The sequence below is a fragment of the Hemiscyllium ocellatum genome, chromosome 6 (assembly GCF_020745735.1).
Source record: "Hemiscyllium ocellatum isolate sHemOce1 chromosome 6, sHemOce1.pat.X.cur, whole genome shotgun sequence".
In the NCBI taxonomy this organism is placed as follows: domain Eukaryota; kingdom Metazoa; phylum Chordata; class Chondrichthyes; order Orectolobiformes; family Hemiscylliidae; genus Hemiscyllium; species Hemiscyllium ocellatum.
In genome coordinates, this window is record NC_083406.1 from 75,309,126 (window position 1) to 75,336,044 (window position 26,919).

Genomic DNA, 26,919 nt, shown 5'->3' on the forward strand with positions numbered 1-26,919 from the left:
TTGTAGATGGCAGACAGGCTTTTGGAAGTTAGGAGATGAGTTAGTTGGTGCAAGGTTCCTAGTTTCTCACCTGCTCTGGTTGCCACTGTATTCACAGTAGTTGGTGCATTTTCTGGACAATGGTAACCCCAGGATATTGATAGTTGGAGGATTGAGTGATAACAATGTCATTGCTTATCAAGGAGCAATGTTAGATTTTTTTTCTTTTTGGATGTGATCATTGCCTGGCACTTTTGTGGCACAAACTTCACTTGACACTTGTCAATCCAAGACTTTATATTGTCTAGGCCTTGCTGCGTTTGAACAGGGACCTGCTATAGTATTCATGTATTTGCTAATGGTACTGAAAATTGTTCAATCATTAGCATCCATCTCTACTTCTGACCTTGTGATGGCGGAAGGTTATTGATAAAGCATCTGAAGACAGGTGGATTAGGACTCACCCTTAAGGAATTCTGCTATCCTGGGGCTGAAATAACAGACCTCCAATAAACTTAATGATCTTCTCTTTGCAACAGGTGTGACTCCAACCAATGGAGAGTTTTCTCTGATTCCCATTGACTCCTGTTGTAGCTTCTTGAAGTCACACTGTTAAATGGGACCTTGATATCAAAGGCAATCACTCTTATCTCATCTCTGGGATTCAGCTCTTTTATTTATATTTAAGCCAAGACTATAATGAGATCAGGAGCTGAGTGACTTTGGTGGAAAACAAACTGGAAATCAGTGAGCAGGTTATTGCTGAGCACTGTAGCACTGTTAGTGATACCTTATATAACATCACTGATGGGATGGCAATTCCCCAGGTTCGATTTGTCCTGCTTGTGTACAGGAAACAGTTGGGCAATTTTCTGCATTGTTGGGTAGATGCCAGCCTTGTATTTTTACTGGAGCAGCTTGGCTATGGGCACGGCATATTCTGAAGCACAAGTTTTCGGTACTTTTGCCAGGCCCCATTACCTTTCAAGTATCTAGTGCCTTTAGCTTTTTTTTGAATCAAATTATCTGAAGACTGGCATCTGTAATACTGGGAACCTCTGAAGGAGGACAAGATGGATCATGTATCTGACACTTTTCGCTGAAGGTGTTGCAAATTCTTCAGCCTTGGCTTTTGCACTGATTTGCTGTGCCTGTGCATCATTGAGGATTTGTAGAATCACTGCCTCAGGTGAGTTGTCTCCCCGCCATTCACGATTGGATATGGCAGGACTGCAGAGATTAGGTTTGATCCATTACTTTATAGAATCACTTAATCTATCTGTTGCTAGTTATGCTGTCTGCAATGCATGAAAGTGTTGAAGCTTCATCAGGTTGACTCCTAGTTTTTTGGAATGTCTGATGCTCCCTTCATTCATCAAGAGTTGATACCTTGGCAGATTGGGAAATATGCTGACCCAGAAAGTTTCAGCTTGTATTGGACTACGGTTCTGCAGTAATGGCTCACCTTGCCTCATGGACACCCAGTCTTGAGTTGATCAATCTGGTTGTGAAACATAGCACAATGGTAATTATTGACACATAATTCAGAGAGCAAGGCAATTCTCTTGGGACAAGGGTTTGAATCCCATCATGGCAAATAATGGAATTTGAACAAAACAAGAAACTGAAATTGAACGTCCAATGATGGCCATCATACGATTGTCATCTAGTTTACTTATGTCCTCTGGACCTAATCTGGCCTATATGAGACTCCAGACTCTTAACTGTGCTCCCTAGACTAGCGAGCCACCCAATTGTATTAGCCAGGACAGTAATTTCACCTGCAAATGTAAGATAGACACTAGAAAATCTAGTAAGAAATTCAGGAAAGTATTGACATGGTCAGCATTTATTCATCTTGGGGGAAGCTGAGGGTGACACGTTGGCTCAGTAGTTAGCATTACTGCCTCATAGCACCAGTGACCCGGGCTCAATTCCAGCCTTGGGCGACTGCCTGTGTGGAATTTGCACATTCTCCCTGTGTCTGTGCCGGTGCTTCGGTTTCCTCCCACAATCCAAAGATGTGCAAGTTAGGGTGGATTGGCCATGCTAAATTATCCATAGTGTTCAGGGATGTGCAGGTTAGGTGCATTAGTCAGGGTTAAAGGTAGCATAATGAGGAACGTGTTTGGGTAGAATACTCTTTAGTGTGGACTTGTTGGGTTGAGGGACCTGCTTCCACACTGTAGGGATTCTATATATTCTATACCCAAAGGGGAAGGGAATCGGAAGATATCTTGCTGAATGTGAGTGCAAAAACATGGAAGGAAACTTAGTCATTGCTGGTTTGGGTTACTGAGCTGAATAACCTATTTGTGCTGTAAATACTATATTAACAGCTGCTTCGTGTTTGTGAAATGTTATAAGGATACTAAATGATGCTTCATACATTCAGGTTTTTGAAAATAAAAGAAAGGGTACAGTTAAATGCACATTTGCTGATTTTAATTCATAACCTTAAAGCACTCTCTTAATGGATTGCTTAGTAGAAATGTTGGTCAAAAGATTTGCCTGTTCATGAGAGTCTGCCTAATTTTTCATGCTTTTTTAAAATAAATGGATGGACAAAAATGGTTGTGTTTCATCAAGAATGTGCACATTTCTCTGTCTGATTTCCCTTCTTTACTCCCTTGGTGATGCTCTGCACCTAAATTTTCCAGAATAAATCCCCAGGATCTGGACAGGTGTACCCTAGAACTCTGTGGGAAGCTAGGGAACTAATTGCTGGGCCCCTCTCTGAGATATTTGTACCATTGATAGTCACAGGTGAGGTGCTGGAAGACTGGAGTTTGGTTAATGTGATACCACTATTTAAGAAAGGTGGTAAGAACAAGCTAGGGAACTATAGACCAGCGCCCCTGACTTTGGTGGTGGACAAGTTGTTGGAGGGAATCCTGAGGGACAAGATTTACACATATTTGGAAAGGCAAGGACAGATTAGGGATTGTCAACATGGCTTTGTATGTGAGAAATCATGTCTCATGAACTTGACTGAGTTTTTGGAAGAAGTAACAAAAAGGATTGACGAGGGCAGAGTGATGGACGTGATCTGTATGGACTTCAGTAAGGCATTTGACAAGGTTTCCCATGGGAGACTGGTTAGCAAGGTTAGACTTCACGGAATACAGGGAGAACTAGCCGTTTGGATACAGAACTGGCTCAAAGGTAAAAGACAGAGAGTGGTGGCGGAGGGTTGTTTTCCAGGTGTGTGATTAGTGGAGTACTACAAGAATTGGTGCTGGATCAACTACTTTTCATCATTTATATAATTTATTTCGATGTGAACTTAGGAGGTATAGTTCGTAAGTTTGCAGATGACACTAAAATTGGAGGTGTAGTTGACAGTGAAAAAAGTTACCTTAGATTACAATAGGATCTTAATCAGATGAGTCAATGGGCTGAGGAGTGAAAGATGGAATTTAATTTAGATAAATGCGAGGTGTTGCATTTCGGGATAGCAAATTTTAGCAGGACTTATACACTTAAGGTCCTGGGAGTGATGCTGAACAAAGAGACCTTGAAGTGCAAGTTCATAACTCCTTGAAAGTGGAGTTGCAGGTAGATAGGATAACAAAGGCGGCATTTGGTATGCTTTCCTTTATTGGTCAGAGTATTGGTGTAGGAATTAGGAGGTCATGTTGTGGCAGTACAGAACATTGGTTAGGCCACTTTTGGAATATTGCGTGCAGTTCTGGTCTCTTTTCTATCAGAAGAATGTTGTGAAACTTGAAAGGGTTCAGAAAAGATTTACAAGGATTTTGTTTGAGTTGGAGGATTCAAGTTAGAGGGAGAGGTTGAACAGGCTGGGGCTGTTTTCCTTGGAACGACGGAGGCTCCAGGGTGACGTTGAAGAGGTTTATAAAATCATGAGGAGCATGGATAGGATAAATAGAGAAGGTCTTTCCGTGGTGTGGGGGAGTCCAGAACCAGAGGGCGTAGGTTTAGGCGAAAAGGGAAAGATATAAAGGAGACCTAAGGAGCAACCTTTTCATGCAGAGGTGGTGCGTGTGTGCAATGAGCTGCCAGAGGAAGTGGTGGAGGCTGGTACAACTGCAACATTTAAAAGGTTTCTGGATGGATATATAAATGGGAAGGATTTGGAGAGATATGGGCAGGGTGTTGGCAAGTGTGACTAGATTAGGTTGGGATATCTGGTCGGCATGGACGAGTTGGACCGAATTGTCTGTTTCTGTGCTGTACATCTCTATGACTCTATGAACTCATTTCTCAGGGCTTCATATTTTCACCAGGATTGTTAAAGGGTCCGAATTAGTTCAGATCATGTCATACTGTCCTACTAATTACCTCCGTTACATGTCTTAATTCTTCAATTTTCACTATGTCAGGCCAGATTTTGGTTCATGGTGTCTCAGAGGTGTTGCGAACCATAGTCTGTACAGGAGAACCTTATGAAAGACAACCATTTCCCTGGTCCCGTCCCTCTTTTTTTCTATTTATTTCTGAGACCCCTTCCCCGTCCCCAGTCCTGAAGAAGGGTCCCAACCTGAAATGGCAACTTTTGTGACAGACAAATTTGAAAGTTCCTTATCATATCTCCCATGACCCCTCATGCCCCCATACCAAGGAATATTTCCTGTCCAATCCCAATGGCCCCTCTTACCCAATGCACTTAAAGATCTAATCCTTTCACTGTTAGAAATTCATGCAATAAGCTGATACACAAATCCAATTACTTTCCTAGATTCTATTTGTACTAATATATGAAATTTGAATCAATATAATGCACCTTGTTTGGGGGTACATGCTACTAAAAGACTACTTTTTATTATATTGAGAAAGAGAGTGACATTTTTCAGCTCATAGTGAAAGGCACTACCAATATTAATAAAATGTAAAAGACAAGGCAATGACCTGGATTTTCATGAAGTCAGCATATTTCTTTTTTCAATTTCCTTCTTCTAGCTATTTATACTTGCCATTCTACACTATACATTGTATACTTTATCTTTAAACTCAATCCTTAAGGATTTGGTATCTATTTTGTTGCTGGTTACAGCTTTTTTTCCCTCCACTGTTATTCTGTTATCTGCAGCTAGCACTGTGATTGTGCTTCCCCTCTTTCCTTCTTAAATGTATCACATGCTGCAATATTTAGTACCAATAATTTTCTTTATGTATTTATATTTTAGCCAATCCCACTATACTCTAAACCTTCTCACAACTTATTGCCTCCAGTTCATCCACTACATTGTGAATACCAGGTATATTACTGTGGCAGCAATTTAACTCCATTTTGATTATTATTCATCTCCTACTGTTTTTAATAGTTATTTTATGTTTATGTTCTGTGAGTTTATCTAATCTCTGGTCATTATTTCTCTTAGTTAGTCCTTCATTTAGCTTGTTCCTTTACTCACACTTGCTGATTCTTTTATTTTGGGTTTCTGTAAATTCTAGCAGTTCCTTCCACCATATTATTAGTTTAAAACTTTAATTACAGTCCTTTTCATTCTTTCTCCTAGCACCCTCGTCTTTGTTCAGTTCACATGCAGTCCATTCCAACTGTACAATTCCTGCCTGTTCCAGTATTGGCAGCAATATTCCATGAAATGGAAATCTTTCTTCACACACTAACCCTTTGGCCCTTTTGTCTTTCTAAATCTGTTTATCCCTCTGTCAATTTGCACATACGAATATGGTTTACGCAGGATTGTTTTTTCAAAGTGTGAGCACCATTTTTCTTAAAAGTCATTTTTTAAAAAGCAGTTTAATTTTTTGATGGGGTTTTGCACTTAGGTGCACTATTTGTGATTTTTAAAATTAAAAGATGTTCTGATTCCAGCTGATGTTGCGACTCACAAATCAAATCTCCAAACTGCAGTCTGATTTGATTGATCATGTTATTGTACTTAATTCATAGAAACCATACAGAGTGGAAACATGCCTTTAGGCTCAACAAGTCCACTCTGACCTTTCGAAGACTATCAAAAAACATGGTAAATGTAAAATCATCAGTTTTCCAGTTTTTAAATATCAGATCCCTTTCTATTACATCTATAGTTTTGACTCCTGTTTACTTCAATTCCCAGTCTTGAGGGCGTGATAACCTCTTCCTTGATTATTCACACAGCTGAGCTTGAGCATTCTTAACTGTATCGATAAAGTTAGTGGTTGTTGTCTTTGCCCTCACATGGGGGATTTCCAGGACTAGGGGGCACATTTTTAAGATGAAAGGAGAGAGGTTTAAAAAGACTTGAAGGCAATTTTTTTTTACATGAAAGGTGGTTGGCATGTGGAGTGAACTTCCTAAGGAAGTGGTGGATGTGGGTACAATTGAGGTGAGACTAATTTAGTTTGGGATTACGTTTGGTGTGGACTGGTTGGACTGAAGGGTCTTTTTCTGTGCTGACTGATCTATGACTATGTATGACTGTAATTCCTTTCTTCAGGAGAGGTAAGATTAGGGATAGAATTGGTAGACCCATATTGGTACCAGTACTGGTCGCCACATTGCCAAAAGGACGTGGACGCTTTGGAGAGGGTGCAGAGAAGGTTTACGAGGATGTTGCCAGGTATGAAAGGTGCTAGCTATGAAGAAAGGTTGAGTAGGTTAGGTTTGTTTTCATTAGAAAAAATGAGATTGAGGGGGGACCTGATTTGAAGTTTACAAAATCATGAAGGGTATAGTCAGGGTGGATAGAGACAAGCTTTTTCCCAGGGTGAAGGATTCAATAACAAGAGGTCACGCTTTCAAGGTGAGAGGTGAAAAGTTTAAGGGGGATACACGTGGCAAGTACTTCACACAGAGGGTGGTGGGCAATTGGAGCGCGTTGCCAGCAGAGGTAGTGGAGGCAGGCACGGTAGATTCATTTAAGATGCGTTTGGATAAATGCATGAGTAGATGGGGAGTAGAGGGATACAGATGCTAAGGAAATGACCAACAGGTTTAGACAGTACGTTTTGATCGGCTCAGGCTTGGAGGGCTGAAGAGCCTGTTCCTGGGCTGTGAATTTTCTTGTTCTTTGGTACATTTGATAACAGGTTTGTTTGGTCCTGAAGGAACAGAGTACAGCAAGTTCAGAGGGGAACACTTTAGAGTGGGTGAGGAAAGCACAGGAATAAAGATGACCAATATCATGTCGGCAGTTCTCAATGAAGAGCTTATAATATACTGGTGAGGAGACAATGGGATGAGTGACCACTTTCTATGCTGTAAAACTCTTTGCCTTTTTAGTTTTCTATGGAGGCTGTAGCACAGAAGATGAGAGAAAGCAAAGTTTTTTTCCATTACTAATACCAATAAAAATTTATTTTTTGTTTTGTTTTCTTATAAAGAACCTGTAAATAAGAAGCTAATGAGCTAAGCTGAAGAGATGGCAGCAGAATCTGTGATTCCTCAAGTCAGAATCAGTGCTGAACTTGTGTCCCAAAGTCTGAAGAAATTTATTTTTGATGCCAATTGTTACTTGTATATGCACTAATTACAGATCCTTTAGAAGAAAAGAAAAAATAGATTTTTATTGATATCAGTAATGGAAAATAACTTTGCTTTCTCTCATCTTCTATGCTACAGCCTCCATAGAAAACCAAATAGGTGTAGAGTTTTTGCAGCATAGAAAGTGGTCACTCATCCCATTGTCTCCTTACCAGTTATTAAGCACCCATCTATTCTAAATCCACTTTCTACCAGTTCAGCTCTAATGGACCTGATTTGTGAACCACTTCTATTGTATTGAAATTTCAGGGATGTGCAGATTTTTGTTGTGAAAAATGATAAAAGTGAGTATCATTTAAATTGCCAATTCCCACTTATGTCCAGACATTACTTTGATGTTTTATTTTTGTCGCATATCATGTTTCAATTTCCTGTATGGACTTTATTCAATCTTTATCTGTTTTGGTGGAGCAATAACAATGGTACCTGAAAGTTCATTATTGTTGACATGTGGTATGTTCACATGTTAATATTTTGATTATGATGTAAGGTCAAAGTTGTAAAAAAAAATCTGCAATTAATCATGGGAAAGTATGATATTACACATATTTTTGTTATTTGATTTCTTCACAACGATTGTTTCACAACTACTGGTTGCACAAAGTAGCTAAATGACTCATTGTCGGAAGTATCAAGATATAATTACAAACATTCAGTCAACAGCCTATTCGGATATCCAAGCAGGGCTTAATTAGCAACAAGTACAGAGGAGCCTCAATTATCCGAAAATTGGATTATCCGAAGGAGATCTCGAGGTTCCGATAGAAACATTACATCAAAAGGATGTTTCAACATTGATCACGTCTTTTGTTTACAAATGATTAAAAATGAACTCTGCTTCCAAATATGCTGCCGAGAACTGTCCTGGACATCGATGGGAACCTAAGCACTGGCTCCAAATGACTGACCGCCTGCGCGTTCTCTCTCTTTCGTTGTCTCTCTCTCTCTCTCTCTCTCTCTCTCTCTCTCTCTCTCTCTCTCTCTCTCTCTTTCTCTTTCGCTCTTTCTCTCCCTGGAGTTCTACACAGGAATGTACCCTTTAAACCCCCCCCACCTTCCCCAAATTATCTTTCTAACATTGGTCCTGTACAGGGCAGAGGTGGAACCTGTCAAAAAGTGTGTGTGCGTGCGTGGGCGGGCTATTTGGAAACTCACCTCCCAAAGGCAGCAGTAGGCTGCTACAGAGGTGGGGTGGAATGTGGGTCGGGCTCATGAGAGAGTGGGCTGAGGGCAAAGAGATGGCGGAATTGGATGGGGTTGGGGGTTCGTTGGTGGGGTCAGGGTCAAGTTTGGAGGTTCTGGGTTGGTCGGACAGGGGACAATATTGGAGTCGGGCAGGGTTGGGGTTCAGGGTTGATTGAACAAGATCAGGCTCTGGGTTTGGGAGATTGAGCGAGGTCGGAGTTGGGGGTAGGGTTGGGTTTGTGGAGTGCAGTAGGATTGGGGGTTCTGGTTTGGTCAGATGGGATCGGGGTCTGGGTGGGTGTGGAGTTGGGGGTTGGTTGCGGTCAGGGTGGGGGAGACAGGGTTGGGGGGGGTAGATGGGAGGTGGGGTTGGACGACAGACTGGGTCGGGTTTGGGGGAGTGTTGTGGGGGCTTGCGCGTGGTGTGCTGTTGCCTCGTCCCCTAAATGGGGAGCGGATTTAACAAGTGCTCGCTGTGTCAATCCCATTGAACTGATGGGGGGGTTGTGGTAGGCTTCAGCAATGTTGCAGATCCCTTACATACAAGTGTGTGTCTGCTCAGAAACAAACCCTGAGACAGAGAGAGGGAACAAGGTAGGCAGAGTGAGGAAAAAGGAAACTTCAGAAGACTCCGAGCCCGAGAGGAGAGGTATTGAATCAATTAACCAAATAATCAGTGCCCAGCTATCTTGTTCGGATAATAGAGATTCCTCTGTATGGAAAAAATGACACAATGAGCTGAATTTTGCCAAAGGTCGGGTAAATGTCAATTTTAGGGAATTGCATGGAAGATTTCTGTCCATAAGCTGTTCTGAATTATCTCTCACAATTCTCCCCTGCTCACCCCATAATGTATGTACTACATCTCTGTGTGGTCATGCCTGTGCAGTTGTGGACTCTGCAATGGTGGAGGGTACTTGCCATCAGCAGGACCTTTCAGAATTTGTGCTGCTGGCACCATATTTAATGCTCAGTTAGACACCAAGTCATATGTTGCCAGCCAAGGATAGCCCTTCACAAAGCAGGAGGGAAATGATAAAGAAAAGCTTGGATCGGTGACATTTCATGATTAGATTAGATTCCCTACAGTGTGGAAACAGTCCCTTCAGCCCAACAAGTCCACACCGATTCTCCAAAGAATAACCCACCCAGACCCATTTCTCTCTGAATGATGCACCTAACACTACGGGCAATTTAGCATGGCCAATTTATCTGACCTGCACACCTTTGGACTGTGGGAGGAAACCGGAGCACCCAGAGGAAACCCACGCATACACGGGGAGAATGTGCAAACTCCACACTGACAGTTGCCCGAGGCTGTAATCAAACCTGGGACCCTGGTGCTGTGAGGCAGAAATGCTAACCACTGAGCCACGGTGCCACATTAGAAACAAAAGCTCACATTCCTAATTGTATTGCCACTTCATGCCCTCAACTGTATGATTGATTGTCAATGTAACTGCAGCTACAAGAATTAAGCTGTAGAGCCTACCAATCCTTACACCATAACACATTAGAACTCTGTCTGAAGAAGAGACTCTTGTCCCCTAGTGCCATGGCAAAGCACAGAATTGATATGGTGCACAAGAAGGCCATTTGATCCATTGTGTCTGTGCCACCTCTCCAACTTTGACTTTGTACCCATCTCCTGCCTTTTACCCATATCCTGTGCATCAAAGAACCAGGTAATGTCTGCTTTATTTTTTTTAGCAGTTTCGTAGAGTTTTCGTAGCCTGTATAATTCAGATTATTTTAACAACTAAATATACTGAAATGGTTATATATCTTTTCTGATTTGTGACAATTAAAGTTTTTGTTAAATGGAATAGAGGAGACTACTCAATAAACATCAATGCCGTCTTGAATGCCTCCATTGAACCTGCCTCCACCATATTTCCAGGCAAAAATAATGACTGCAGATGCTGGAAACCAGATTTTGGATTAGTGGTGCTAGAAGAGCGCAGCATCTGAGGATGCTGCCTGAACTGCTGTACTATTCCAGCACCGCTAATCCAAAATCATATTTCCGGGCAGTACACTCCAGAGCTGAATTACGCATGTGAAAAGGATTTTTCCCACAAGCATTTGCCATATTTGCGAATCACTTTAAATCTGTGCTCTATTGCTTTTGATCTTTTTACAAATGTGAACAATTCTCCCCTCTGTCAAATCCAGACATTTCATGATTTTGAAAACTACTATTAAATCTTCTCTTATCCTTATCTCAACCCCCCTCCACCACACCAAGAGAATATCTTAATTTCACCAATCTATTTTCACAACCAAATTCCTGGAACCTATTTTGTGATTCTCTTCTGTACTCTGTCCAATGTATTTGCATTCTTTATAAAGTGTAGCACTCAAAACTTTACACTACATCCTAGCTGAAATCTTACAAGTGTCTTCAATGCCCCTATTTAAAAAGCATAAGACACTGTTTGTTTTATTAACTGCTCTGTTCAACCTGTCCTGTCACCTTCATCAATATGCTCCATGGTCCTTCTGTTCCACTCCCTTAAATAAAATGTCCCCTATTTTATATATTTTTATATCCATGTTCTTCCTGCCAAACTGCATGAATTCTCACTTCTCTGCATTGAAGTTTTTGTTGCCACTTATCTTCCACTCCACCAACTTGTCCATGTCTTCTTGGACTTTTGTCCTGTCCTCCTCAATATTTACAATGCTTCCAGATTTCAGATGATCAACAAACTTCAAAATTGTCTCCTGCACATCAAAATCTAGTTCATTAATATATATCAGGAAGAGCAAGTGTCCCGACTCTGACCCTTGGGGAACTCTACAACAAGTCTTCCTTCAGCTGTAAAGTATAAATCCATTAGTCAGTCTTTCCTATTAAAAAATTAGGAAATAGGAACATGATAAGGCTAATTGGCCCTTCAAGGTTGCTCCGACATTGAATAGGATCGTGGCTGATCTGACATTCCTCATATCAACTTTCCTGCTTTCTTACCCAACTGAGCAAGAATCTGTCTTTCCCAGCATTAAATATACAGGAGGCATCTGCCCTTACTGCTCTTTGAAGCAAAGAGTTCCAAAATCTCTCAACTCTGAGAAAAGGAATTCCTCCTCAGTTTCATCTTAAATTAATGCCAGTTAATTCTGAGACTGCCCTCTGATACAAGATTTTCCCATTAGGAGAATTATCCTCTCAGCATTCATCCTGTCAAGCCCCATTAGGAATCCTATATCTTTCAATGAGATCACCTTTCATTCTTCTTACCTCCAGTCAATAGAGTCCCAACCTTTTTAACCATTGCTTGTAAGACAATCCCTTCATACCATGGATTATCCTAGTAAATCTTCTCTGAATTACCACCAATGAAATAATATATTTTCTTTAAATAAGGGAACCAAAACTGCTCACATTGCTCCAGATGTGGGCTCATCAGCACCTTATACAGATCCCTACTCTTATACTACAACCCTCTTGAAATAAGGACCATCATTCCATTTGCCTTCTTGATTACTTGCTGCCCAGTTTGTACACTTTGTGTTTTGCTTCAGTGGTTATCATTTGCTGTCTCACAGTGCCGGGGACCCGATTTTGATTCAAATCTCGGGTGACTGTCTGTGTGGAGTTTTCATGTTCTCCCCATGTCTGCATGGGTTTCCTCCAGGTTCTCCGGTTTCCTCACAGAGTCCAAAGGTGTGCATGTTAGGTGGATTGGCCATGTTAAATTGCCCATAGTAACCAGGGATGTGTAGGTTAGGTGAATTAGCTGTGGGAAATGCAGATTTATGGGCTGAGTTTGGGTGGGATGCTCATCGGAAGTCAGTGTGGACTCAATGGGCTGAATGACTTACTTTCAACCTGCAGGGATTCTATCAAGTACCCTGTGTCCCTTTATTTTGCACCTTTCTTTGTTTAACATTCTATTCTTTTGTTCTCCCATCCAAAATAAACATTTTCACATTTCCCACAATGTACTCCATTTGCCAGCTTTTTGCCTACTTATTTAATCTATCAATGCCTCTCTGTAAACTGTATTCCTGTCGCAACTAGCCTTTTCATTTATTTTTGAGTCATGTGTAAATTTGGCTGGAGTACATTTCTTCATTCCTTCAAGTCATAACATATATTTTAAATACTTATGGTCTCAGCACTGATCCCTGTGGAGCTCCAGTGGTTACAAGTTGCTGACCTGAAAAGTAACCACTTCTCCCAACTCACTGCTTCCTGCCCGTTAGCTAATTCTCTATCCATGACCATATACTATCACCAACACCATGTGCTCTTACCTTAATGCTTAACACTTTGTGAGGTACCTTATCAAATGCCTTCTGGAAATATAAATATAACGCATCTACTGGTCCTCTCTATCCATTCTGGTCAAGCCATCCTTGAAAAATTCTAATAAATGGGTCAGACCCGATTTCTCTTTCATGAAGCCATGCTGACTCTGTTTGAATTTTGGAATCCCTACAGTGTGGAAACAGGCCATGTGGCCCAACAAGTCCACACCGACCCTCCGAAAAGTAACCTACCTAGGTCCATTCCCTTTCCCTATTACTCTATGTTTATCGCTGACTAATGCACCTAACCTACATGTTCCTGAATGCTATGGGTAATTTAGTATGATCAGTTCACCTAATCTCCACATCTTTGGATTGTGGGAGGAAACCAGAACATCCGGAGGAAACCCATGCAGACATTGGGAGAATGCAAACTCCACACAGACAGTTGACCAAGGCTGGAATCAAACCTGGTTCCCTGGTGCTGTGAGGCAGCCGTGCTAACCACCGTGCTACCCCTAATAATTTGATTAAATTATGATTTTCCAAATGTGCTGCTATTACTTCCTTAATAATTGATTTCAACAAAACTTGTTACGCCTACCAGCCAATAGTTACAAACTTTTTGGCTTTCTACCTTTTTGAATAGGGATGTCTCATTATCAGTTTTCCAATCCTTTGGTACAGAATCCAATGATTTTTGGAAAATAGCAACCAATGCACCCGCTATCTCTGTACCTCCTCCTTTTAGAATCCTAGGATGCAAGCCATCAGGGCCAAGGGGCTTATCTGTCTTTAGCTCTATTAGTTGGTCAAATACTACTTCACTAGTGTGGTGTTGCTATTTAATGCTTCCTCTAAATTCTTTAGTATTAATGGGATGCTCAAAGTATCTTTCACTATAAAGATGGTTGTAAAATATCTGTTTTACTCTGCTGCCCTTTCCATGTTCTCCATAACTATCTCCCTAGATGTTCATTTTGATCTCTCTCTTCCTTTTTATATATTCAAAGAAGCACTTATTGTCAGTTTTATGTTCCTTACTAGGTTGTCCTCAGTTTATCTTCTGTCTCTTTACAGTCTTTTAGTCCTTTGCTGGATTCTGAATTTATCCTAGTCTTTGGTGATACCACCAAGTTTTTCCTCCCTATATGTTTTTTCTTTAAATTTTATACTTTCCTTAATTTCCTTGGTTAGCCATGGTTAGTTTATCCCTCTCAGACTATTTCATCCTTACTAGGATATATTTTTACTGGGAGTCATGAATTACCTCCTTAAATGTCTGCCATTGCTTACTTACTATTTTTCTGCTTGTCTTACCCAGTCCACTTTAGCCATCTCTGTCCTCATAGCACTGTAATTCTCTTTATCTGAGTTAATCACAGTTGTTTCCAATCTAAGTTTCTAACACTTGTACTGATTATTATGAGCACAACTTCCTCAGGCTTCTTTCAACATAAGGTCATTTATTAAACTGCTTTCATTGCCCATTACCAACTCCAGGATAGTCTATTCCCTGGTTGACTCTGTGACTTATTGCTTTAAGAAACTATCTCTAATGCTTCCCCATGGATTCATTGTGATAGCCACCCTTTCCGATTTGATTAACTCAACCTACATGGAGATTGAAGTCTCTGTAATAATTGCTGTATTCTTTTTACGTACTCCTACCATTTGTTGATTTACACCCTTTCTTACACTGTGGCTATTTGTATTATGTATCCACATTTATTTTTGCATTTAGTTCCATGAGCTATAATTTGTCTCACCAGTCTGTTGTGTGACAGTGTATCAAATATCTTTTTGCAAGTCCATGAGTTCTCAATCTTTTAATAATCTGAGAATTAAATATTCATGACTTGGAAGTATCACAGATTAAACTCTTCCACTTAGGTAACTTATTTCCTTAATTCCTTTGAACAATGTGTACTATTTTTTTGTGAGGAACTGTATTTGCGTTTGACCCCAACCAAGTTTCCGATGAACAGGCCAAAAGTGCTTGAAATAAAACTGGCTCATCATAGATTCTGCCAAGCTAACGGCTTCTTCTTTTGTAAATTTGCACAATATAAACAAATGACTGGTAACATTCCAAGAGGCCCTACAATCATTCTCTGCCTGACATATACTGGTTTAACATCATAGTTCCAGATGTTTTCTCTTCACAAATGCTGCCAGACTTACTGAGCTTTTTCAGCAACTTCTGTTTTTGTTTCTAATTTACAGCATCCACAGTTCTTTCAGTTTTTATTTAGTTCTATTTGTTCACATCGGCACACAAAAATGTTGTTTCATTTCATTTCATTAATGATAATATATAAGTTACAAGACAAAAGATTGAAATGAAATGCTGATACCCTTAATAGTCTAGTCTTCAGTAATTGATACACCTGTAACCAAGCAGCTGAGATGTTGATATATATTAAACTGATTTGGAGATCCCCAGCTTCTGTTGCGACACTACAGATTTCTTACAGAAACTCAGCACCCACGGACCAGTTGAACCAGGAACATTCCTCGTCACAATGGACGTTTCTGCACTCTACACCAGCATTCCCCACAATGATGGCATTGCGGCAACAACCTCGACAGCAACAACTGCCAATCTCCAAACACCATCCTACATCTTATCCACTTTATCCTCGATCACAACGTCTTCACCTTTGACAACTAGTTCTTTATCCAGGCAAATGGAACAGCCATGGGGACCAAATTTGCACTCCAATATGCCAACATTTTTATGCACAGGTTCGAACAAGACTTCTTCTCTATGCAGAATCTCCAACCAACATTATACACCACGTACATTGACGACATTTTCTTCCTCTGGACCCATGGCGAGGAGTCACTGATAAAACTACACAGTGACATCAACAAGTTTCATCCCACCATCAAACTCACCATGGACTACTCTCAACTATCTGTCTCATTCTTGGACACATGCATCACCATCGAGGATGGACACCTCAGCATCACACACTCCCGCAAACCCACAGACAACCTCACAATGCTACACTTCTCCAGCTTCCAACCAGAACATATTAAAACAGCCATCCCCTATGGACAAGCCCTGCATGTACACCGGATTTGCTCAGATGAGGAGGAATGTGATGGACACCTGGAAATACTTAGGGATGTCCTCACAAGAACAACGAAGGTTCAGTATTTCCCAGTAGCTGAAAAACAATGCCATGTTCTTCGTGACCTGCAATACATAATCAACGAGGATGAGCACCTCACCAAGACCTTCCCCACACCTCCGCTACTTGCCTTTAAACAACCGCCAAACCTCAAACAGATCAGTCTTCGTAGCAAACTGCCCAGCTCTCAGGACAACACCATACAACCCTGTCACGATAGGCGCTGCAAGACATGTCAGAGTGTGGACATAGATACCACCATTACGCGTGGGGACACTTCTCACCTTGTACATGGCAGGTACTCATGTGACTCAGCCAGCATTGTCTATCTTATACGTTGCAGGCAAGGATGCCCTGAGGCATGGTACATTGGGGAAACCGAGCAAAGGCTACGACAACAGATGAATGGGCACCACACAACAATCAACAGACAGGAGTGTTCCCTCCCAGTTGGGGAACATTTCAGTGGTCCAGGACATTTGACCTCAGACCTTCGGGTGACCATCCTCCAAGGCGGACTTCGGGAAGGCAGCAGTGAAAAGTGGCTGAGCAGAGGATGATAACTAAGTTCGGTACCCATAGGGAGGGCCTCAACCGGGACCTTGGGTTCATGCCACATTACAGATGACCACCATTGCACTATATACACACACACACACACACACACACACACACACACACACACGCACTCCTATACACACATACACACGCACTCCTATACACACATACACATGGACACACACGCACTCCTATACACACATACACATGGACACACATATACACAGACACGCACACAGACACCCACATACACCCTTACAGACACACACGCTCCCACACTCTCACATGCACCCCCTCACAGACTTAAGACACTCTACACTCACTGTACACACACACACTCTTTCTCACACTCACAACCCAAGCAGACAGACACACACACATATTTTGTTGGATGAATTTGTACTTGCAGGGTTACATTGTACTTTGCTCAAAAACTGCATGCATTCATTAAAATTCTGTTATCTCACTTTTTAGGTTAGAGCTGCCTCACAGCGCCTGAAGATCCGGGTTCAATTCCCGACTCAGGCGACTGTCAGTGTGGAGTTTGCACGTTCTCCCCGTGTCTGCGTGGGTTTCCTCCGGGTGCTCCGGTTTCCTCCCACAGTCCAAAGATGTGCGGGTCAGGTGAATTGGCCATGCTAAATTGCCCGTAGTGTTAGGTAAGGGGTAATGTAGGGGTATGGGTGGGTTTCGCTTCGGCGGGTCGGTGTGGACTTGTTGGGCCGAAGGGCCTGTTTCCACACTGTAAGTCTAATCTAAAATCTAATCAATCTAAACATCATGGCATAGACAGAGAACACAGGGGGCTAACACCTTCAACATATTGTCTAGCGATCACCCATTGTTAACAGCTAACCTGAGAATGCAACTTCTTTTAAAAAAAGGTTTTGTGATTTACACATGAAAGAAGTGAAACTTTCATGGTATTCAAACAGATGAAAGACTTAACAATCATTTTTTCAATGTATAATTTCAGTTAGGTTACACTGTAAATTTTTGCTATAAATTCTGTGTTAGAATTGAGCCCTCCACTATCACCTGATGAAGGAGCGATGCTCCGAAAGCTAGTGTGCTTCCAATTAAACCTGTTGGACTATAACCCGGTGTTGTGTGATTTTTAACTATATTAAACTGATGTGAATAATCTGGAAATGTAACTGGGGTACAAGTATGCCAGGTAGTGACTGTCATTTCTTTTTGTTTTTGAATACTTTCAAGCCTCATGCCTCCCTATCTTTGTAACTTTCTCCACATCAACAACACTCCAAGATATTATTCCTCCTCCAGTTCTGGCCACTTCTGCATCCATAATTGTATCACTTTCTGTTGGCAGCCCATATTCCTATTCCCTTGCTTCATCAACTGGATATGCTGGTTTCAAGTGTATGCTTAATAATCCTTTGGGTTTTCCAAGTGAAGGAATCTGCCCTGAGCAAATACAAACGATGCCAAGGGCCAAACTAGAGCCAATGCTGGGGACTTCCAAACCATGGATTTCTGTGGTCACATCTCAGAGGTCTGACGTTAGACTATAAGCTAATGTACATAATACAAAGGGGTACACCACTCCCAGAAAGTTGCAATTTGTCTCGGAGTTAGAGCAAATGAATGACCCAAAACCATGAAAAAGCATGATGATTTGTTTAAAAAAGTCTTTCATACCTCCTTTGAGGAGGGTTCTGAATGGATTCTCAAAAATGGGTCATGCCATTCTTCAACAATTTGCAATGACAGCAGGCAGCAGAATATTTGCAGCTTAGGGTTGGTAGCTCCAGAATATGCATCATCAGGCAAATCTGCAACCCACTGTAAATTATACTCCGTTTTGTTGATACTATTTCTTCAAAGACTTTGTGTATTGATATGAAGTTGTATGAAATATACAATTAACAAATCACAAAGGCCAACCTCCCATCTATAGAATCCATCTACCAGGCCTGCTGTCAAGGAAAGGCCGCCAACATTCTTACAGATCCATTCCACCCTGACAATGTTTTCTCCTACCTCGACCATTGGGGAGAAGGTACAGAAGCCTGAGCACACGAACTAGCCAGTTTCACAACAGTTTTTACCTTACTGTTATTAGAATACTGAATGGACTCTCAAACTCTTAACATTCGCTTGTATCTGTGTTTTTGCTTTTGCTGCTGTTTACCTATTATTTACATATCTATGCAGTTAACTATGTGATCTGCCTGTATTGTTTGCACGACAAAGCTTTTCACTCTGCCTCAGCACATGACAATAAATTCAATTCAATTCAATAAATCATATAAAAACACTTTTATTGTTTGTGAGAAGAATTTTTGCTTTTGAGTTCATTAAATTATAATTGGTCTTTAACATTTTATGCAGCTATCTGTTTTTATACCACTTTGTTCAGTTAAATATAAGTAAATTTGAATGCAGTTGCAAACTTGATGCCTTCTACCTTCATAATAAGTAATGAAGTGCCACAGAACATTCACAGAACTTTTAAATCTTACTAATCTGTTTTTCCTTTATAATGGCTTGAAATCTGTGGTCAGTAGTGTTATATAGTGCTTGCTGTTGACTGGGGAAAAAACACATCCAAAATGATCTAGCAAGCTTGATGATTTTAATGTCACCTTTTTCATTGTTAATTTCATTCTGGTCCCAGGTGCATAATATGTCTTGGCATTTAACAACATTGGTATCATTAAACAGTTTGAACATCCAATTGCAGGAAAGAATTGTCAAGAACGGTAAATCAGGAAGTAACAAACAGAATTTTTCATTTGTGTTTTATAATTTCAAAGAACAAAGAATGACACAGCACAGTAAGCTCCAAGTCTTCGATCCTCCAAGTCTGCACCAACACATTTTGCCCTTCTATACTAAAACTGTCTTAAATTGGAGAGTCCGTATCTCTCTATTCATGTATTCCTCTAGGTGCTTTTTGAATGCTGCTATTGTGTGTGCTTCCACTGGCAGCACATTACAGGCACTCACCATCCTTTATGTGAAAAATGTGCATCGCATTTCTCTTTTAAACATTCTGCTTCAGATCTTGAGCCTGTGTCACCTTGTAATTGACTCCTCCACCCTGGGAAAAAGGCTCATACTTTCCACCCTATCCATTGCATTCACAATCTTATAAACTTCTATCAGGCTGCTCCTCAATTTCCTGCATTCCAGTGAAAACAAACCCAGTCTATCCAATCTTTTTTCATAGTTAAAATCCCCCATAACAGGCAATATCTTGGCAAACGTCATCTGTACCCTCTCCAAAGTATCCACATCATTCTGGTAGTGTGGTAACCAGAACTGTACGTAATATTTCAAGTGTAGCCTAACTAAAATTCTATAAAGCTGCAGCATAACTTGCCTGCCCTTATACTCAATACCGCTGCCATTTAAGGCAAACATGCCATATGTTGCCTTTACTACATTATCTACCTGCACTGCCACCTTCAAAGATTTGTGGTCCTGCAAACCCAGATCTCTCTGCATATCAATACTCCTGAGTTCTGCCATGCACTGTATAATTTCCGACTGTACTTGATCTTCCAAAATGCATCACGTCACATTTATCTTGATTAAACTCTGTCAGTTTTCTGCCCATGCCTCCAACTGATCTATATTCTGCTGTATCCTCTGACAATCCTTCTCACTATCCGCAACTCCACCAATTTCATCACAAAACAATATGAAAATGGTAAATTAACAGTAGGATTAAGCTAGAACCTTAAATAGCATAAACTTGAAAACAAATTATATTTTACATATACATGAATGTTGTCTTGTCATGAAGAAACTTTACATTCCACTAATATAAAATGAGGTTTCTTCAGGGCCAGTGAGTCATTCAGCAGTAATTTAAAAATTAGTATATTTACAAAAAACAATTTTACCCTATTCAGCAGCACTTAACTTTTACACTAAATATTGCTGCAGGTTCACAGTGATAGTAATGAGTACTATCAGTTTTGCCCTAATTACAGCTGCAAAATACAGATCATCATAAGATATATTGGTGCATGTTAGATTAGCATGAAAATTTAAATTAAAAAATCATGTTTTTCAATGAGTTAATTAATTTTCTGTTGTCTTTTTTAATCAGGAACTGAATAGACTTGAGCCACATACAAATTTCCGGCTTTGGCTTACATCTGAAAGCCATCCCAAGTTCTCCCCAATATTACTTCAGTCCAGTTTGAAAATAACTTATGAAGTAAGTCTGTTTACAAGAATTTTTTTTTTAAGTCAAAGTTCTAATGAGGAATAACTGCATCAAATATATACATTAATATTATGTGCAGTGGACATAACTACCACCTTTCACACATTCAAAACCAGTACATAATGTTAGTTAGGTCACAGCTAGAGTACTGTGTGCAATTCTGATTAACACATTATAGAAAATAAATGAATGCATAAGAGAGGATGCAGAAGAGATTTACCAGGATATTGCCTGGGCTGGAGCGATGCAGCCATGAAGAGAGACCAGATAGACTGGGATTGTTTTTGTCAGAGCAAAGAAGGCTGAGAGGTATCTGATTCAGATGTACAACATTCTGAGGGGCATACACAGGGTAGACAAGGAAAAATGTTTCTCTTAGTACGGGAGTCAATAATTGAAGGCAATTTTTTTAGGTAAGGAACAGCAGGTTTAGAGGCAATTTGGGATAACATTGTATACAGAGGTAGTGGCATCTGGGTGGTAGCGGCCGGAACTCTCAATGTTTAAGTGATGACAACTCAAACATCAAACATGTAAGGTCATTGCTGGAAAATAAGATTAAAATAGATGGATGTTTTGAATATGGACACAATAGGCCAAAGGGCCTCTTTCCATGCTGAAAAAACTCTACTTCACTGTATTACTTCACTTATGTATTTTTTAAAATCCTTATGAGTACATAAGCCATTTATCTATTTTTCTCATTTAAAATGATCTCATAGAGTTATTGCATTAGAATATGTAGTAGGTTGAATCCACAAGTGGAGTTTAAGCTTATTACTTACACTTTGATAAGGAATCATTTGGAAAAAAAAAACAATCATTTACAAAGAATGTATTGTTTATATTGTTTTGAAATTGGAATAAATGGCCTACGTTCTCACCAGGACAGTGAGACTCTGGTGAAGTGGATAGAACTCAAGTCCTGCTCCCATAAACAGTCCTTCCCATTTTTGCAGAATGTCAGGAATGGAGTCAACTTGATCTTCATTCCTGCCTGGTTCATGTAAAACAGTGGGTGCCTCCACTCCTGCATGATTTTAGTGAGCTAAAAGCAGGTCTGAGAGTTTTGGATCCATTTGGATAGCAAGGGTACCATTTTGGAGAAGCAAGTTTGTGGGACCTTTGGAGTGGTAGTGATGGTTAGGCACCTTTGGGCTACATTTTGTGCGTAAAAGGCACATAAACGCACAGGAACTGTCACACTGTCAAAGGATTGTCAAAGGGACCTGTCAAGACTGTTGAAGCATTTAAATCTCCAGGCTTTTTAATGTAGGAATAAAGAAAGGATTTTTAACTCAGTCACTTCTGTCTATTTAATAGTAATTTATAAGAAGAAAAGTTAATATAAGATTTGGAATTATTTTGATGTTTCGGAAATTTGATATTCAGTTACTATTACTAATAAAGCTGTCTAAAATTTCTAGTCACAAGAGTCCTACAACTACAATCACAAGCATTGAGAATCTAGGAGTCTCTCCAGTAACTGTGAAAACTGATTCAAAGTTTTTACTTCTTCCTGTTAGATTAACATGGTAGAAAAAATACCCAACATAAATAACATTGCCATATTCTGTGTGTAACGAATTATCTGTTACAATTTCAGCATACTTAATTAGATCGTAATGGTTTTAGAAAATGTATAACTATGAATTTGATTGGATATGTTTAAGAATCCTATCTTTATTTTTCTTCATGTTTGATCTAATAGGCACCACCAGGTCTGAAGAAGAACTTGATGAGGACCTATGAATCCTGGACATCGGAGCAAATTGCTAGGAAGGGTATACTGGAACGTGCACAATCCCTCTTCAGCCTAGCGTGGTTTCATGCAATTTGTCAGGAAAGGAGGAAGTATATCCCTCAAGTATGTATTCTAGTTTTGAGCAAACATTTACAACCAAAGCAAAGTTCAACTTGATTCATAGTGACTCTTTAAAGTTTAAGTATGTCAAAGACACAGGGGGCAATTTTCCCCTCCTTGGTGGTGGTGAGAAAGATGGCAAGAAAAGACAAATAATGAGCATTGAAAACAAAATACTGGCATGTTGGTTATCTGAAACAAATGCAGAGAATGCTGGAGCAACTCAGCAGGTCTAGCAGCATCTGTGGAGAGAGAAACAGAGTTAAGGTTTTGAGTCTGGTATGACCCTTCTTCGGAATTGAAAAGTGTTGGAAAGTATGTTCGTTCTTATACTTTTGACAAAGGCAGAGAGGAAGAAGAGGAGCGATGGCATAGAGATACAATGCCAAGGAGTTCTTAATGATGGAGAACAGTAAAAAGATATAAAATGGGTGTAAATGAAAGTGTAAAATGGAGAGAATGGATTCTTTCTGTTAAATGCAAAGTAAACAAGTCACAAACAGAATATGGTTATGAGAAGTGAGGGGAAATGAATGTAAAAGAAATGGAGAACAGAAGAAAAGCAGTCTGTTTCTGAAGTTATTGAATTCAACACTGAGCCTAAATGAGATGTTGTTTCTTGAGCTTGCGCTTCTTGTGCTTCATTGGAACATCGCAGAAGACCTAGGACAGAAATGTCAGCATGAGAGCAAGATAGTTTGTTGAAATTTCAAGAAACTGGAAGGTCAGAATCATTGCTACAGACAGAGTGGAGGTATTTGCAAAGTGATCACCCAGTCTGCATTTGGTTTCACCACTATAAAGGAGGCCACAAATGCAGCAGACTCAGTACAACTCAGCCGGAGGCCACACTGGAGACATCATCAGTGTATTGGAGAAAAAGTTGGGGATGGGTGCTCAAGTCGACCTGGAATAAGGAATGTTCTGTACAGCCTACAAAGTGACAGGCATAGCTGGGAGCCAGATGGTGTACCTTTGACCTGTGAAAAGAAAAGTTGTTCAAGGTGAGAACTAGCTCCCCCCTGCAAAGGAGGGTGATGTTGTAGAGATAATGTGCAGGTCTTTTTTTAAAGGAAGAAGCAGGAAGTCTTCAGACCATCCTGATGTGAAATGGATGTGTACAGTGATTGCACATCCATCTGTTGTATAGAGGAGGCACCCAGGACGAGAAAACTGGAAATTTTGAAGCTGATGCAAAAAGATCACAACTGTAAGTTGTAGAGACTGAGCAAAGGGGAAAGATTAAAGTCAAGATAGAAAGAAATAATCACAGAGGGGTAGGCATAGGCTGAAATGTTGTGTCCTGTTTGTTGAATTTTAAAAAGAAGGTCATGATACCAGGTTAAATTCCAACAGGTTTATTTTAAATCACAAGCTTTTGGAGTGCTGCTCCTTCACCTGACAAAGGAGCAATGCTGTAAAAACTTGATTTCAAATAACCTGGTATCATGTAATTGCTGACTTTGTCCACCCCAGTCCAATTCTGGAACTTCCACATTAGGGAAGGAGGTAGAAGTGGGCTGTGCAGGGTTGGAGGACCAAGAGCTAGGAAGCTGTGGAGTGGAGATCTCTAGGGGAGAAGAGGTCCATGGCAGCCTGATGTTCAAAGGTGGGGTCATGGTCCAGGAGAAGAAAGGAGGATGTGTCTGAGAGTTGGCACAGTCTCTGGTAGTTAAAGATGTGCACATCAGGTGACCACCATACCATCCTTATTGGACAATTTGCTAATGGAGTTGGGATTGGACCTGAAAGAATGAAGTGCAAGTTTAGAGGAAGAGATGTTAGAGTGCATGAGAAGAGCAGAGCAATTAAAGTAGCCAATATCACATCAACAATTTTCAGTGAAGAGATCAAGTGTTGGCAAAAAATTGGAGAGGAAGTCCAGATGGAGGGTAAATATTGGAGATGGATGCAAAGGTCTGTGCGGCAGGGAGAGGATTCCTGTGCAGAGAAGTGGACACAGAGGCAAATCTATCAAAAAATAAGTTTAGTGCCATGCCATGGAGGCATTAAAGAACAAAGTTAAATCCTCTGCTGAGCATACATCTTTCATCATCCAAGAGGGGAAGATCAGAGGCTGTGGTGAATATGGTGAAGAAGTGGGAGTAAATGAAGGGATGGAATCAGAGGGAAGGGGAAAGGAAGTAGGATCCAGAGGTGTGTCACTACCCTCGAATGATTGGACCTTGCATTTCTTAACACCTGAAAGGAAGAGTAAAACATTCTTATTAAGGCATCAAATGAAACAAAAAAAGTAAAATCAAACTAAAGATCAGACACAAATTCTGAAGCAGTCCATGTTTATGATCAGTAAGACTTGGGCGACACCCAGGCTTGGGCTAATAAATGGCAAGTATCCTTCATGGCAAAAATATGCCAATGACCAACAAGACAGAATGTAATTATCTGCCCTTGAAATTCAACAGCTATACTGTTGTTAAGTCCTCTACTATCAACTTCCTGGGGATTGCCATTGACCAGAAATTGAACTAAATCTGCCAAATAGTACTGTGACTAAAACAAGCATTTAGAATCTAGGAGTCTCTCCAGCAAGCAACTCACCTCTTGTCTTCTGAAAAGCAAAACAACCATCTTTCAAGGGCTAGTCAGGAGTGTGATGGAAAAATCCCTAATTGTTTGGATGAAGGCATCTCTGACAACACTAAAGAAACTTCACAAAAACCAAGATAGATTGGCAACCCATCCACCACCATTAAGCATTCACACCCTCCACCAACAAATCACTGTGATATCACCAATCCTTTACTGTCACTGGGTCAAAATCCTGGAATTCTCTTCTTGACATCACAATGGGTGTACCTGCCTCATGGACTGCAAAAAGGAGGCTTTCTACCACCTTATAAAAGGCAAAAAGGAATAGGCAATAAATGTTGGCCTAACCAGCAATGCCCGTATCTCATGAATGAATATGAAATATTGTCATGAAAATTTCTGGAAAAAATTCATTGTTTCCTTGTATTTCAGGGTTGGACCAAGTTTTATGAATTTTCTTTGTCTGATCTCCGTGCAGGCTTTGAAATAATTGACAGACTTTTTGAAGGTGAGCCAAGTTCCAGTGAAATACTGTGCTCAGGTTATTTCGATGTTAAATATTCCATTTTTATAGACCTGTCCTTGCACTTGTGGCTGTTTCCTAATTGCTAGCAAATATAAAAGGGGCATTGATCTTTGAAGCTTCATTATATATTGAGAGCTCCGCAAAACATATGTAATCTCGGGCTTTGTAAGTAGATGAATTGGGTACAAATGCAGGGAAATTATTTAAAACCTTTATAAAGCTCTGGTCAGATTTCAAATAAAGTATAGCATCTAAATTTGATAATAAGATCTCAGATTAGTCCTTGAGTGAATGCAGAGGCGATCTAACAGACTCATTCCAGGCTTGGGCTATAAGATTACCTTAGAGAAGCTCAACTTTTTGCCCTTGAAGCAAAGAGGATTATGGGGATATGAGAGAGTTGTAGAAGATTATAGCAGATTTGGATGTGGTAAATAAGGAAAATCTGTTCCTGTTACTTGATATTAAAATTACTAAGGGAGATGGATTTAAAGTTTCTGCAAGAGGTGTAGGAATAACATGAGAAAAATATAGTGAGCAGTAATGAACTAGAACCTACTGCCCACAGGTTTGTGGAGGTAAACTTGACTAATGATTTGTAAGGAAAATTGGATGGGTGTTTTAAGGAAATAACCTTGCAGGCCGAAGGGATAGAGTAGAGAAACAGGATTGCTGCATTGAGAGCTGGCATGATCTCAATAGAATTAATGATCTCCTTTGATGCCGTAATTATTTTATGATGTTACGGCTTTATGTATTCACTGACTCGCACTGATTGTATCCCAGAGATAACATTGGGAATGTCTTCTTTTAAATAATTTGGATTGGTATTGTATAGAGCCAAGGGATTCTATATGTAGAATTAAGTGGAAGTTAGAGAACTTGGGGAAACAAATAGTGATATCAGGAAAAGTGGCAATATTACAGAAGAACAGGTGCTAGAAGTCTTAAAACACATAAATGTGGATAAATTCCTGGGACCTGATCAGATGTATCCTAGAATCTTGTGGGAAGCTAGGGAAGTAATTGCTGGACCCCGTGCTGAGATAGGCATGAGTGAGGTGCCAGAAGATTGAATAACGTGGTGCCATTATCAGAAAGATAGTAAGGAAAAACCAGGGAACTATAGATTGCTGAGCTGACTTCAGTGGTGGGTAAGTTGTTGGATGGGACTTTGAAGGACAGGATTTACATGTA

The 26,919-nt window shown here is 40.3% G+C and overlaps 1 protein-coding gene across 1 annotated transcript in view; it reads left to right on the top strand.

Moving 5' to 3' along the window:
* Positions 1-26,919, top strand: part of dync2h1 (dynein cytoplasmic 2 heavy chain 1) — a 561,613-nt gene that overhangs the window by 430,719 nt on the left and 103,975 nt on the right. The window contains exons 79-81 of the mRNA XM_060826048.1: positions 20,660-20,770; positions 22,491-22,646; positions 25,629-25,704. Of these exons, the coding sequence (XP_060682031.1) occupies positions 20,660-20,770; positions 22,491-22,646; positions 25,629-25,704 (343 nt within the window). The remainder of the gene's footprint in view (positions 1-20,659; positions 20,771-22,490; positions 22,647-25,628; positions 25,705-26,919) is intronic.